This window comes from Neoarius graeffei, chromosome 10 (assembly GCF_027579695.1).
Source record: "Neoarius graeffei isolate fNeoGra1 chromosome 10, fNeoGra1.pri, whole genome shotgun sequence".
NCBI lineage: Eukaryota > Metazoa > Chordata > Actinopteri > Siluriformes > Ariidae > Neoarius > Neoarius graeffei.
In genome coordinates, this window is record NC_083578.1 from 12,665,997 (window position 1) to 12,681,769 (window position 15,773).

At 41.4% G+C, this 15,773-nt stretch overlaps 1 protein-coding gene across 1 annotated transcript in view; it reads left to right on the forward strand.

Moving 5' to 3' along the window:
• The window catches only part of gfpt1 (glutamine--fructose-6-phosphate transaminase 1), an 80,694-nt gene that overhangs the window by 25,561 nt on the left and 39,360 nt on the right, over window positions 1–15,773 (forward strand). Inside the window, exons 5-10 of the mRNA XM_060931312.1 lie at window positions 7,075–7,133; window positions 9,144–9,278; window positions 9,397–9,458; window positions 11,225–11,304; window positions 12,136–12,247; window positions 15,310–15,473. Coding sequence (XP_060787295.1) covers window positions 7,075–7,133; window positions 9,144–9,278; window positions 9,397–9,458; window positions 11,225–11,304; window positions 12,136–12,247; window positions 15,310–15,473 — 612 coding nt within the window. The remainder of the gene's footprint in view (window positions 1–7,074; window positions 7,134–9,143; window positions 9,279–9,396; window positions 9,459–11,224; window positions 11,305–12,135; window positions 12,248–15,309; window positions 15,474–15,773) is intronic.

Consider the following 15,773-nt stretch of genomic DNA (forward strand, 5'->3'; position numbering starts at 1 on the left):
CGGACGATTTGGAATTACAGCTAGAATTACCTTATTCTATTCTATAATCGGCTGGTCAGTGCTATACTCAATACTTAAGTGACTTACCCATCCAGTGAGGATTGTTATTTTCTTGTTTACAAGATGCCACATCTGAGTCGCTGACAAATCCTGAATTTCTGTAAAGAAAACTGTCCAGAGATTTATAAGCACGCAGTGCTTCACCACTGAACAGCGAGAGAAAGTTAATGAGGTAATCATACACGTCCGGGTATTCCGCTGGCAGTTCAAAACCCGGTCGTGAAAACTCCGTCCGGAAAGCCATAAGGGTCACAAATCTGTAGATCGTTTATTTTAGACATATATCTAGTTATCTGTTCATTAGAAAAATGAGCCGTGTAGTCCGTCGGTTGAAATTGATCCATTCTGTACACGAGTGCAGCAGTATTCAGCGGTGTTTTTGACCGACAAGATGGGGGTTGTGTACTTTCCGGTCACGTGACTGCAAGATCTCTATTCTGATGTGATTAGGGGGGAGGATTTGGGGAAATAATGCCATCTACAGGTTTGGAATGCTTATGAATGTGATTGAAAACGCAGATGTTCGGTTATGTATGGAAGGGATTTTTTTCGAAGACGAGGTGGTGTGGATAAAACATTTTTATAAAAGGAGGGGGGGAAAATGTTCGGTTTTAAAAATACCCGGCTACGTGTGTACATGGCCTGAGGCCTAGCTAGGACAGGCTAACTAGCTGGTATAATAATAGCAGTTTATTAACATTAGGCCAGACAAAATAATATACGTGTTTCCGGTTACCCGACCAACCCTGTAAAAACACTGCGACCCTTCAACTGTTTATGACCACGATAAACAAACTATTTCTCACGCCCGACCCTACCTGCTTGGCAGCCACCTGGCGAGTCAAACGAGAACCTCTAGGGCGTGTCATATAAACCACTCGGTATTTGCCGAAAGACACGAGGCCTGTCAGGAGTAAATTGACAACCAACACGCACCTCCCTCTACCCCAGCCCTTTCACACCAGCACGGGCACGGCCTGGTAGGACGCTGCCTCGGCCAGTCATTCACCACCGTGCAAGCGCTGCTCAGCAACTTAAGTTTTAATTTGATCCATGGCTCCAGCCCACCTTTAAACGTTTATAACTCGGACACCGAAGGTCGCAACAAAGCCAAATTTCGTAGGCATTTCTAGACAGGGGTCACCGTTAGATGCAATCGAATACATAGCTGAACAATGCTGCGTATTCTTGCTAGTGTTACAATGCTGATTATCTTCGATTTTTAAGTAGAAAAACTGGCCACCCTTGTGTTCATGCCTCGAAGGGTCGGATGTAAATGACTGCTTGCACATGCGCAGTATATTTCATCGATTCTTCGGGCGCCTATAAAATGGAGGTTCGCCTCGGAACAAAAAGCGACACAGTGGACAGAAATGTTTGCTTGTCAAATCAGCCTATCGCAATGCAAAAGATATTCACAACAATTAAAAATATTTCCAAATGAAGAACTATAGAGTAACTACAACATTGTTTCCTACAACAAATCACACAGTTCTGACATTCTGGGATCAGTTGCAAACGATTAAAGGATATGGGACATGGATTTTTTTCTGGGTATAATTATGTATAAAGGACATAAGAAATGCCATCTAAATCACTGCAGGGCGTCAAAAATGTGAAAATCATCACATTATTCAACTTTTTTATACATCAGCGTAAAACAATGATTCGTTAATGAGCTAGGTGGTCACGTGACCCGTGACGTCACACAAACTTTCCAAGGAGCCAGCGCTTGGGTATCTAATGTAAACAGGTTACCGAAATGGACACCATCGACAGTGACATTCCCGATGTTTCACAGAGATGTGAAGTTAGACCCTATCAATTCGAACCGATAGCTGGAAATTCACATGAACATGGATCTTGTCTTTACTCTGACGGGTCAGATGATTCTGAGAGTGAGAGTTCATTCAATCCCCATGAAACTGAAAGCGGTCGGCTCGATAACACTTCCTGGTAAGTTAAAAACAATTCTGCTCAAAGGCTAATGATCTGTTGAAAGAAGTATTATTTTTGTATCATACATTGAAAGTTCATCATAGATCTAGCTAAAGTCCGTTGCAAGCTAGTTTTTTTTTTTGCTGATATTTTTCGAGATTGATTGAGATACAATGCTTCCAGAGTCCGAGATGAAAACATTCAAAATGGTGAAACGCCATCACACAGCCAACAACACTACGCCGTTTGGCGAAAGAGATGAAAATTAAGAAAAGTTAAACAAACTTACCAACATAACTTAATATTTATTTAAATGTCCATTAATGTTAGGGCGTATTCACACCTACGTTGTTTGGTCCGGACCAAACGAACCAAATTTCCCTTGGTCCGGACCTTTTGGGTTGGTCTGAATACAAACCACCGAACTCTGGTCCGGACCAAACAAGCGGACCGAGACCGAGCTGCAAGGTCGGATTCGGTCCGGACCAGAGGAACCCTGGTGCGGATCTTTTGGAGGTGTGAAAGCAGACCGGACCTAATCCGACAGTTTTGCTTTTTTGTACCTCGGGAGCTTCCGTCATCTGTCAAGCATTATGGGAAACAGAGTCTTGACACTCCGCCGCAAAGCGCAAACACTGTTTCGGTTGTCAAGGGAACCTTACAACAGTCGTTCAGTCATTCAGACCAGTGGTAGGCTCGACTACAGAGTACAAAAAATGAGTAGGGGGCAAACGTGGGCCGAGGAAGAAACGCGCACCCTTGTGGATATATGGGCAGATGTCCACATATCTGAGCTTTTGGAGAGAACACACAAAAATGCCGACGTGTTTGCTGTATTCAGTGAGAAAATGAAGGAGAAGGGGTTCACGCGCTCCCCAGAACAATGTCGGCTAAAAGTGAAGAAACTCCGTCAGACCTACATTAAAATCAGGGACGTTCTTTCAAAAAGTGGCGGTACTAGCGACTTGCGTGAAGAGCCAGAACTGTCACAACATGATGTGCGCTCATCAGCGCTATCCTCCGTGACTACTTTTGAACTTAACGCTTTGTGCGCGTGTCGTCTCTGACCAATAGCTGAACGACCTCAGGGCGCGTGGCTTTGTTGACAGATTTTGGTCCGCTTACTAAAATGTACAGTGTGAAAGCGAACCACACCAAAATGAAAAAATAAAAAAAACATTTGGTTCGGACCAAAGCAAGTGAACTATCGAACTATCCTGGTCTGAATACACCCTGACAGGATTTCTTGACTGTCTCTACAGTTGTAGGAATGTTAGGCCCTGTATATTATGGCGCTATCACTGCCTCCATGAACCCGGCTATACGGCCTCTTAAATTTGGCTTGGCAATTAATATCGCTCAGTACCTGAGTACTAATGTTGAAAGAATCCTCAGTGAAATGGTCCGAACACAGTTTGTGGGAAACAGTAGGTGCAAAGTTTTTTCTACGGCAGTAGTGAGCCCACACTTTCCTCAGCTTCGGGTCCTTGGGGAATGCAAAAAAACTTACTCCAGGGCATTTCCCATTGGAATTATTGCAACCATAAGCAGCACAATACACCATGATGTCCAATGTACGTTAAAGACTATAAAAACAATTTTCTTGTCATTCACTTCTCCATTCATCTACCCGCTTGTGCTGTGCCCGAAAGTTTTTGTGACGTATGATCACGTGACAGCGGCTCTTCCGGTTGTAAAATATGCATATCGGAGCTCGAGCAGAAATGCCATATAATCATCACGAATATAACGATTTTGCTGAATTTAATAGATGATTTTGTATTTGTTGATGCAATTAATTCATATTTTTAATGGAAAGAAACTGATATAGCGTGCATTTATGTTTCATGTCCCATGTCCTTTAACGAGTATTTTGCAAAAAAAAGTTTTAAAAGGAAACTTCTCACTTTTTCTTACCTACCCTAGAAAATTTGTCGTAAACTTTTGGGATAAACACATTTTTTTTTCCCTACCTACCTACCCTATTTTGCACCGACTAGTGGCCTAGTGGTAGCGTGTCCGCCTCTCGATCGTGAGATCGTGAGTTCTATTCACGGTCGGGTCATACCAAAGGCCATCATAAAAATGGTACCTACTACCATCTGGCAAGGCACGCTGCAATACAGATGTGCATGGGGAGTTAAACTCTCGTGGTTACCAGAGGACTAGCCCCCCACTGTAACCCTAGCTATGTAATAGACGAGAGGCCGAGGGCTATGGAAACGGAGATCGGCGCCGCCCGATGCGCCACCATATAGAGTTGGGCGTGGTTAGTACTTGAGTGGGAGACTGCCCAGGAATACCAGGTACTGTAAGGCGTGGGAAGGACTTTGACTTTTTGACCTACCCTATTTTGAAAACCCAGGAAACAGGAAACACATTATTTTGTTTGGCCTTATCCAAAACAAAGTTTGGCTTTCACAATGCTAAAACTATCTATAAACGAAGACAAAGATACACGACATAGAAAATAGCCTTGAATATGACAAGTTTTTAAAGAAAAGAAATAATAATAAACAACATGCAGCAACAAAAACCTAATGATAATTATTTTAACAGCATGTAACGTATTGTTATTGTAGTAACAGCTCATATCGCTATTGTCAGTTATAATAATCATAATGATTAGATTTGTTGTTTAACATTTAGTCCAACTAAATGACAAGAGGACGCAGCATAGCGTTTGGGTGACTAGACAGCTTTTAAAACCCGTACACCGTTCAGCTTCGGGTTAACGTAGGACCAGCTGGTCATTTTGAATGCTGATATCATCTCAAACTCTAATCCCTAATTCTAGTTACACAGTAGAGTAAAAATATTGAAATTTAATCATAATAATGTCTGATTGAACATAACTAGCAAGAGCAACAGTCTCTACTTGTACTGTCCTCCATGTTGTTTCTTTCTTGTCACGTTTTTATCTCCTGCTGGCTGAAAGGCCTGAAGGGGGATTGTGTCATGGTGATGTAAGTCTGTCCATCCATCTGTCTGTCCCAGGAAGGTTTTGGAGGAATTTCATGAAACTTGGCAGGATTCTTTGTTCTATGTCGGTAATACGCATATTGCAATTTGGTTCAATTGGGTCCCATTTTACCAGAGTTACAGCCCTTGATTAAATAACTTCTACTTTGACAGTTTCATGAGAGCGTGTTTTCCTTCTGAAATCAACTCCTTTCACAATTTATGGAGGAATTTCACCAAACTTGGCAAAAGGCTTTGTTATATGTTAGTAATACGCATATTTTTATTTTGTTTAATCTGTCGTGTTTTACCAGAGTTACAGCCCTTGATTAACAACCTTGTACTTTCACAACTTCATGAAGGTGTGCTTGCGTTCTGACATCAACTCCTCTCACAATTTTTGGACGAATTTCTCGAAGCCCTTGTTATATGACGCTAATACGCATATTGCGATTTAATTTTGTTTGTGAAAATTTTCCCAGAGTTTTGACCCTTGATTAAATAACTTGTACTGTGACAATTTCATGAGGGTGTACGTTCTTCTGAAATCAACTCCGCTCACAATTTGTGGAGGAATTTCACCAAACTTGGTGAAAGGCTTTGCTATATGACAGTTATACGCATATTGAAATTTCATTTAATTTGGGTAAATTCTACCAGAGTTATGCCCTTGATTATTAACAAACTTGTACTTTGGCAATTTCATCAAGGTGTACTTGCTTTCTGAAATCAACTCCTCTCACAATTTTTATCCCACGCTGGCCGAAAGGCCTGAAAAGGGATTATGTCGTGGCGATGTCTGTCCCAGGAAGGGTGCTCACCTTCTGAAATCAACTCCTCTCACAATTTTTGGAGAAATTTCACGTAACTTAGCAGGATTCTTTGTTCTACGCATATTGCATATAATTTTGTTCAACTGGGTCCCATTTTACCAGAGTTACAGCCCTTGATTAAATAACTTGTACTTTGACAATTTCATGAGAGTGTTTTCCTTCTGAAATCAACTCCTTTCACAATTTGTGGAGGAATTTCACCAAACTTGGCAAAATGCTTTGTTATATGACAGTTACGTGCATATTGAAATTTCGTTTAATTTGGGTAAATTTTACCAGAGTTATGCCCTTGATTATTAACAAACTTGCACTTTGGCAATTTCAAAGCTGTGCTTGCTTTCTGAAATCAACTTCCTTCGCAATTTTTATTATCCCCGCTGTCCGAAAGGCCCGAAGTGGGATTATGTCGTGGTTATGTCCGTCTGTCCGTCCGTCCGTCCCAGGAAGGGTGCTCACCTTCTGAAATCAACTCCTCTCACAATTTTTGGAGGAATTTCACGAAACTTGACATGATTCTTTGTTATATGTCGGTAATACGCATATTGTAATTTTGTTAAATTCAGTCACATTTTACTAGAGTTATGGCCCAACGCAGAATTCATGCAAATATGATCTAATGCACTGTACATGTTAGCACTATATACATTATATCATATATATATATATATATATATATATATATACACACGCGTAGTGGTTAGCGTTGTCGCCTCACAGCAAGAAAGTCCGGGTTCGAGCCCCGTGGCCGGCGAGGGCCTTTCTGTGCGGAGTTTGCATGTTCTCCCCGTGTCCGCGTGGGTTTCCTCCGGGTGCTCCGGTTTCCCCCACAGTCCAAAGACATGCAGGTTAGGTTAACTGGTGACTCTAAATTGAGCGTAGGTGTGAATGTGAGTGTGAATGGTTGTCTGTGTCTATGTGTCAGCCCTGTGATGACCTGGCGACTTGTCCAGGGTGTACCCCGCCTTTCGCCCGTAGTCAGCTGGGATAGGCTCCAGCTCGCCTGCGACCCTGTAGAACAGGATAAAGCGGCTACAGATAATGAGATGAGATGAGATATATACACACGCACGCACAAACAAATAAAATTTCAAATGTAATATATCGACTGTCCGAAAATTATTATTTTTTCATTATGTTTTTCCTAAAAGTTATAATCTGCTTGGTCAGGAGATTAAAAAAAAAACAAAACAAACACTTGAATAATTACGTGTGTATGCAGTTGATGGAATAAACACCAAAAGCAGCCTTATGTGATTTATTTCTGAAATGCTCTTCCCAACAGAGTTCATTGTCATTCATAATGGAATCATTACCAACTACAAAGACCTGAGGAAGTTCCTGGTGAGTGAAGACTTCAGCTGTAAAAGCTCTACTTTACATCTCACAGTCACATAAAACCCTCTTACAGCTGAGTGCAAAAGTTTGCACCCCCTTGGTTTCTTGTGGTTTACTACAGAATTTCGTGTTCACAGAACAGCCTAAATATCATCGTCCGTAGGTGGTGTTTCTCTGCAAGATCAAAAGTAAAAGTTGGCGTGCCTGTTGACAAGCTCGAATTTATTTATTTATTTATTGAAATGTCCTTCTTTCTGAACACTTTCTGTATATTTAACTTAAGTTTAATTTATGGCTGTGTGAACAGGTTCAAATTCTCAAGCTATGAGCAGTCAAACGAATGGGAATCATTCATATATAGCGGCACGGTGGTGTAGTGGTTAGCACGGTCGCCTCACAGCAAGAAGGTTCTGGGTTCAAACCCAGCAGCTGGCGAGGGCCTTTCTGTGCGGAGTTTGCATGTTCTCTTCGTGTCTGCGTGGGTTTCCTCCGGGTGCTCCGGTTTCCCCCACAGTCCAAAGACATGCGGTTAGATTAATATGGGACGGCCTTGGGCTGGGGTGCCCTTGAGCGAGGCACCGAACTCCCAACTGCTCCCCGGGCGCTGTTAGCATGGCTGCCCACTGCTCTGGGTGTGTGTGGGTGTGTGCGCGCGCGCTCATTGCTCATGTGTGTGTTCTCTGCTTCAAATGGGTTAAATGCAGAGAGGAATTTCACAAGTGTGTGATGAATAAAGTTATGCTTTCTTTTTCACTAAAATGTCCTGAGAGTCCAGTTTCTGCAGCTATTACGAAATAATTTTAATTGTTGTAACTGGTAAGATACAAACACACCTCCTTCTGACTGTTAATTTACTTGTGATCATTAAGGCCATGGCTCATGGAACGGCGTCTGTGCTAGGAAGTATGCCTAATTTTTGACTAGTTTGTTTACAAAAGAGTGTAAAAATGAGAATTTCAGTTAAAGCACGTTATTAACCTTCATCCTACCAAGTGGGGTCCATCTGGACCCCGCACCTATATGTTTGTTTGCCATTTTAAAAATATGTGACATACTGCCTCACCGTTTTATGAATTTGTCGGAATTTATGTCTTAATTAAAACACTAAAGCACCGGAAGATCAGCTTTTTGCATTGTGAAGGTATAATTAATTTGTTATTGGGGTCCAACCGGACCCCAGAGTAAAGTTTATCTGTCTTTCATTTTATAATTGAATAGCACACTGAAAGTTAACTTCTTTTATTTCTTTTATGTTCCATAATGAAACTACCAAGGCATTCCTTCTTGGGGTCCGTGTGGACCCCACTGCTGCAATAAGCACAGGCTGCAAAACAAAAGCCCTAAATTATTTTACAATTACTTTTTTGTTTTAAATTCTGTAAGAAAAGACCTAAGTTGTAATCCAGAATGTTTTACAGCTGCATGAGCTGCAAAAATCATGTATATAATGCCAATTTATTTTGTGGCGCTATAATTTGCTACGTGTATGCTAGTTATTGCAATGTTATTGCATTTATAATACATCATTGATATTCAGCCATAGTGGATTTTGTTCTTCAATAAAGTTATGTCTGTTTGCTGCATTGAATTGGTTCTTACTGCATTGATTTCAAGGTATTCCCTCCTGGGGTCCATACGGACCCCGCCTGGTAGTTTGTGGATGTAAAATTGGCTGGTAGGATGAAGGTTAAGTGTGTTCTTTATGCCTTGGGCCCTTTAGTGTATTGCTGTTATTAATACAAGATGTTCTGAACAAAACTTATCTGGTGATTTTGTCTTTATAAGCTTTAATTTTAAAGAAAAGTATTGGGGTCCAAACGGACCCCACATGGTAAGATTAAGGTGTAAAATAGCATGGTAGGATGAGGGTTAAATGTGCTGTTGGTTTCCTAGCTTTAAATCAAGGGTGTTCAAACTTTTGCATTCAGCTGTTTTCAAACTTAAGCATTCACACTCGGACGACAGCATATTTTCTTTCGGTCTAAGAGGATTCTTTTAATCTCCATGCCCTTATAGGAGAGTAAAGGTTATGAGTTTGAGTCCGAGACCGACACCGAGAGCATCGCTAAGCTGGTGAAGTATATGTACGACAACCGTGAGAACAGTGAAGTCAGCTTCGCTACACTCGTCGAGCAGGTTACTCAGCAGCTGGTAAGCGTTTAACCTTTCACCCTTTATCATAACAAGGTACGGATGTGTACATGTACATGCAGTACGTGTGTGTTCATTTTTATTATGAACAATATTTTTCTGGTGTGTGTGTGATCAGGAAGGAGCCTTCGCCCTGGTGTTCAAGAGCGTGCACTTCCCAGGAGAGGCTGTGGGAACAAGGTACTCTTCCGAAGAGAAATTCTTGACCTGTGCTGATGATCAATAAGAGTTGATCCGTCTTCTGTCTGTTAAATATAACATTACAGTGAATACAGTGGTGCTTGTAAGTTTGTGAACCCTTAAGAATTTTCTACATTTCTGCATAAATATGACCTAAAACATCATCAGATTTTCACACAAGTCCTAAAAGTAGATAAAGAGAACCCAGTTAAATAAATGAGACACAAATATTATACTTGGTCATTTATTTATTGAGGAAAATGATCCAATATTACAGATCTGTGAGCGGCAAAAGTATGTGAACCTCTAGGATTAGCAGTTAATTTGAAGGTGAAATTAGAGTCAGGTGTTTTCAATCAATGGGATGACAATCAGGTGTGAGTGGGCACCCTGTTTTATTTAAAGAACAGGGATCTATCAAAGTCTGATCTTCACAACACATGTTTGTGGAAGTGTATCATGGCACGAACAAAGGAGATTTCTGAGGAGCTCAGAAAAAGCGTTGTTGATGCTCATCAGGCTCGAAAAGGTTACAAAACCATCTCTAAAGAGTTTGGACTCCACCAATCCACAGTCAGACAGATTGTGTACAAATTGAGGAAATTCAAGACCATTGTTACCCTCCCCAGGAGTGGTCCACCAACAAAGATCACTCCAAGAGCAAGGCGTGTAATAGTCGGCGAGGTCACAAAGGACCCCAGGGTAACTTTTAAGCAACTGAAGGCCTCTCTCACATTGGCTAATGTTAATGTTCATGAGTCCACCATCAGGAGAACACTGAACAACAATGGTGTGCATGGCAGGGTTGCAAGGAGAAAGCCACTGCTCTCCAAAAAGAACATTGCTGCTCATCTGCAGTTTGCTAAAGATCACGTGGACAAGCCAGAAGGCTATCGGAAAAATATTTTGTGGACGGATGAGACCAAAATAGAACTTTTTGGTTTAAATCAGAAGCGTGATGTTTGGAGAAAGGAAAACACTGCATTCCAGCATAAGAACCTTATCCCATCTGTGAAACATAGTGGTGGTAGTATCATGGTTTGGGCCTGTTTTGCTGCATCTGGGCCAGGACGGCTTTCCATCATTGATGGAACAATGAATTCTGAATTATACCAGTGAATTCTAAAAGAAAATGTCAGGGCATCTGTCCATGAACTGAATCTCAAGAGAAGGTGGGTCATGCAGCAAGACAACGACCCTAAGCACACAAGTCGTTCTACCAAAGAATGGTTAAAGAAGAATAAAGTTAATGTTTTGGAATGACCAAGTTAAAGTCCTGACCTTAATCCAATGGAAATGTTGTGGAAGGACCTGAAGCGAGCAGTTCATGTGAGGAAACCCACCATCATCCCAGAGTTGAAGCTGTTCTGTACGGAGGAATGGGCTAAAATTCCTCCAAGCCAGTGTGCAGGACTGATCAACAGTTACTGCAAACATTTAGTTGCAGTTATTGCTGCACAAGGGGGTCACACCAGATACTGAAAGCAAAGGTTCACATACTTTTGCCACTCACAGATATGTAATATTGGATCATTTTCCTCAATAAATAAATGACCAAATATAAAATTATTTTTGTCTCATTTGTTTAACTGGGTTCTCTTTATCTACTTTTAGGACTTGTGTGAAAATCTGATGATGTTTTAGGTCATATTTATGCAGAAATATAGAAAATTCTAAAGGGTTCACAAACTTTCAAGCACCACTGTACGTTGCACCTTCAGCTTCGGGATGATTTTTATAATGATTAGCTTCATGTGTCCCTACAGGAGAGGAAGTCCACTGCTGATGGGTGTGAAGAGCGACCACAAGCTCTCAACAGATCACATTCCCATCCTCTACCGCTCAGGTGAGTGTCACAGGCAGGAATTATACATCTACAAACAACCTGTGTGTCTTGGATTCACCTCAGTGACTCGATCCTGCACTCGGCGCTGCTGAGTTCTCGATCGGTGTCGATTAATTTTCTATAACAGCAGTAACTCAAATCACAGGTTTATATGAAAGCGCTGGTTCTCCAAGGTCAACGTTTCTATTGTAACGGCTCATTCACAGGGACTTACAGTACATGGTGGACACGCCATATAGCTTGTAAAGGAACAGATTAAAATTAAACGTTGCTATTTAACAAAGAAAAATACGTAATAGTTAATGTGTTGACTTTTATTTATTTTAACCTTTGTGGAAGGAGTCTCCAGTCTCAGTGATTTCTAACAGTAAGGTTTCTGTCATGGGAACATTTTTGCGCTCTATGTTTTTGGTTAATGAGGGAACGACTTGTTTTGGACGGGTTCCGTAACTATAAATGGATAAAAAGTATGACTTGTCTCTCTTTCATTAATTCATTAATAAAACTTCAAGGATTAAGGAGTTTGCTGTGCTATAAGAGAAATAAAAACTTCAAAACACGCCGTCATTGGAAAAGGATGAACTTCAGGGTGGTAAAACTAACTCCGTTTTGCATCGAGCCACATCACGCTACCCTGTCGTTGATTAGTTTCCTGTGATGGCACGACCCTAGAATGATGTCGACAGTAGTACACGCATACCGTACCGATATTTTGATTGTTCAGTTTGGATTACTGAGTCATAAGAGCCCTTCTTTTAAATGAGTATTTATTTGAAATTGTTTATTTATTTTTTACAAGTGAACAAATACAAATCGCTTTATTTCCGCTAGCTGGTAAGGACAAGAAGAGCTGTGGTGGTTCTCTGCCCAGGATGGACCAGGACACCTGCCTGTTTCCTGTGGATGAGAAAGCTGTCGAGTTCTACTTCGCCTCTGACGCCAGGTCAGTTGCCCTCACCGCCGTCTCCTCCTATGGTTCGGTTTTGTTAATTTAATCTCTGATTAACACAGAAATCTACTGCATATATTTATTTAGAGGGATGTACATATTTCTTAGAATATAGAATATTGTCAACACATAAAGCACCGAAATCAGTAGCAAAGGAACTTTGTAGTGTTCAGTCTGTAGTTTCTCTGTCTAAAGCGAAATCTAACTTTCTCTTTGACTCTTTTGGCTTACAAATGTACAAAAAAAAAATGAAAGTGAAGAAAGAAGAAAAAAAAGACAGTGAGGTGTATGTTTTTTCTAAGATAAAGCTTGTTCTAAGTATACATTCCATAAAATTCATATACACTCACCGGCCACTTTATTAGGTACACCATGCTAGTAACGGGTTGGACCCCCTTTTGCCTTCAGAACTGCCTCAATTCTTCGTGGCATAGATTCAACAAGGTGCTGGAAGCATTCCTCAGAGAGTTTGGTCCATATTGACATGATGGCATCACACAGTTGGCGCAGATTTGTCGGCTGCACATCCATGATGCGAATCTCCCGTTCCACCACATCCCAAAGATGCTCTATTGGATTGAGATCTGGTGACTGTGGAGGCCATTTGAGTACAGTGAACTCATTGTCATGTTCAAGAAACCAGTCTGAGATGATTCCAGCTTTATGACATGGCGCATTATCCTGCTGAAAGTAGCCATCAGAAGTTGGGTACATTGTGGTCATAAAGGGATGGACATGGTCAGCAACAATACTCAGGTAGGCTGTGGCGTTGCAACGATGCTCAATTGGTACCAAGGGGCCCAAAGAGTGCCAAGAAAATATTCCCCACACCATTACACCACCACCACCAGCCTGAACCGTTGGTACAAGGCAGGATGGATCCATGCTTTCATGTTGTTGACGCCAAATTCTGACCCTACCATTCGAATGTCGCAGCAGAAATCGAGACTCATCAGACCAGGCAACGTTTTTCCAATCTTCTATTGTCCAATTTCGATGAGCTTGTGCAAATTGTAGCCTCAGTTTCCTGTTCTTAGCTGAAAGGAGTGGCACCCGGCGTGGTCTTCTGCTGCTGTAGCCCATCTGCCTCAAAGTTCGACGTACTGTGCGTTCAGAGATGCTCTTCTGCCTACCTTGGTTGTAACGGGTGGTTATTTGAGTCACTGTTGCCTTTCTATCAGCTCGAACCAGTCTGGCCATTCTCCTCTGACCTCTGGCATCAACAAGGCATTTCCGCCCACAGAACTGCCGCTCACTGGATATTTTTTCTTTTTCGGACCATTCTCTGTAAACCCTAGAGATGGTTGTGCGTGAAAATCCCAGTAGATCAGCAGTTTCTGAAATACTCAGACCAGCCCTTCTGGCACCAACAACCATGCCACGTTCAAAGTCACTCAAATCACCTTTCTTCCCCATACTGATGCTCGGTTTGAACTGCAGGAGATTGTCTTGACCATGTCTACATGCCTAAATGCACTGAGTTGCCGCCATGTGATTGGCTGATTAGAAATTAAGTGTTAACGAGCAGTTGGACAGGTGTACCTAATAAAGTGGCCGGTGAGTGTACATTAAAGGGGAACAGAGGGCAATATATAGAGTAAATATAACAATAAAACACACATTAACGAACCTTATTCAAGACTTACAAAAGTTTTTTGTTCTAAGGTTGGAAAGTTATAGTGTTTTGAAAGCAGCTCGAGCAAACTATTTCCGCAGTTTGAACAGCCCGCCATGATATTAATTTTATCCAATCAGAATGCACGTTCATTTTCTCTGCGTAACACTCATGACGTATGTATGTGCCCAGTTGTGTTGGCTCATTGAGGTTGGGAATAGCACGTGTGAAATACCTGTTTCTGCCTCTTGTGACGAGTTCGCAAGTCCACGGCTGGCGCCTATCTCATTGCAGCGAATAAATTCTGCTGGACTCGTGAGCAACTCCACGTTACATTTTCCGCACGAGCACCACGCCGTGTCACCTGCACGCAGACGCTCTGCCCCACGCTCGCCACGCCCATGGTCAGCATCAGTCTCATCCTCGCCGTCATCCGAGCTTTCTTCTCTTATTTCATCACCGGAGTCGAGAGTACCTCTCCTAGGTTCAAACTGGTACCCTTCTAAGCCATAGCCTGCTTGCAGGGTGTCTTGCGGGATCTCTTCGTATGATTCGACAGAGCTGTCGCTTTCACTTGATGCGCCCGACGCCATGATTACACGCTTCTCTCCTCTATTTCGGAGAGTTCCGCTAGTGCAGTGGGTAGCGCTGACGTCACGGTCTTTTAAAAATGGCGACTCTTGTGCGGTTTAGCGTATAAAGTATTATATTTACAATTACCAAGATATTTCGTTGTTTTCTAGGATATAAATTTGATAGAATACTTAAGAATACGTTATTTTGTCACATCAGCAACCGTATATATTATATTTGGTACCCCTTTAATGTACACAGTAGAGGTGAGTATTTTCAAAAAAATACTATTTTAAAAAATATATATAAATTCCTGTCTTTGAAAATAATTTACAACTGAAAGTCCTGAAATTCAAAGCTAATTTAGAATTAAAACAGAAAATAATCCATTATTCATAAGTGAAATGTATATGTACATTTAAACAACTCTTAAATGTAAAACTCTTTTTTTTTTAATATGAAATCAGCTGCTTCCATTCTGTCTGTAATTCGTATTAATAAATTGCATAATTTCTCGGAAAAGTGTATTGTGTAACATGCTGTGGATCAAGATTTTCTCATAATAGTCTTGTTTTGATTCAACTTGTTTATCTGAAGGAGAGGATGTTGATGTACAATGATGAGCATTTAGTTCCTAAACTGGCTGAATAATCACATTTATAATTCTTGTCGTACTGTTGAGCAGTATATTTTGGATGATCATTTTAGAAATAGATGTTTTGAATAAATGATGATGTAATGAGTGTGTGAGCCTTGGCATGACGTGTATGTGTGTGTGTTTCATCACAGTCATCCTGTTTTCCCCATCTTTTTGCAAAGCCTTCTGAAACAAACATGTTTTTTTGCTTCTTTTTCGGATTTGTGACAGTGCTGTGATCGAGCACACGAACCGAGTCATCTTCCTGGAAGACGACGACATCGCTGCTGTGTCAGACGGCCGTCTGTCCATCCACCGGATCAAACGGAGAGCAGGAGATCATCCAGCTCGTGCCATCCAGACCCTGCAGATGGAGCTGCAGCAGATCATGAAGGGTGAGACTGAACAGTGTAGGCACTAGGACCCAGAGTACTAAACAGCATTCAGGCAGGTTTGATAGACTTACTGTAGTTTAGTTCTCGAGTCTGATTGGTCAGAAGGTGTTGATTAATTTTCTATAACAGCAGCTCTGACCTACAGTTCTGGTTCAGACGATTTACACTACCGTTCAAAAGTTTGGGGTCACTTTGAAATGTCCTTATTTTTGAAAGAAAAGCACTGTTCTTTTCAATGAAGATCACTTTAAACTAATCAGAAATCCACTCTATCCATTGCTAATGTGGTAAATGACGATT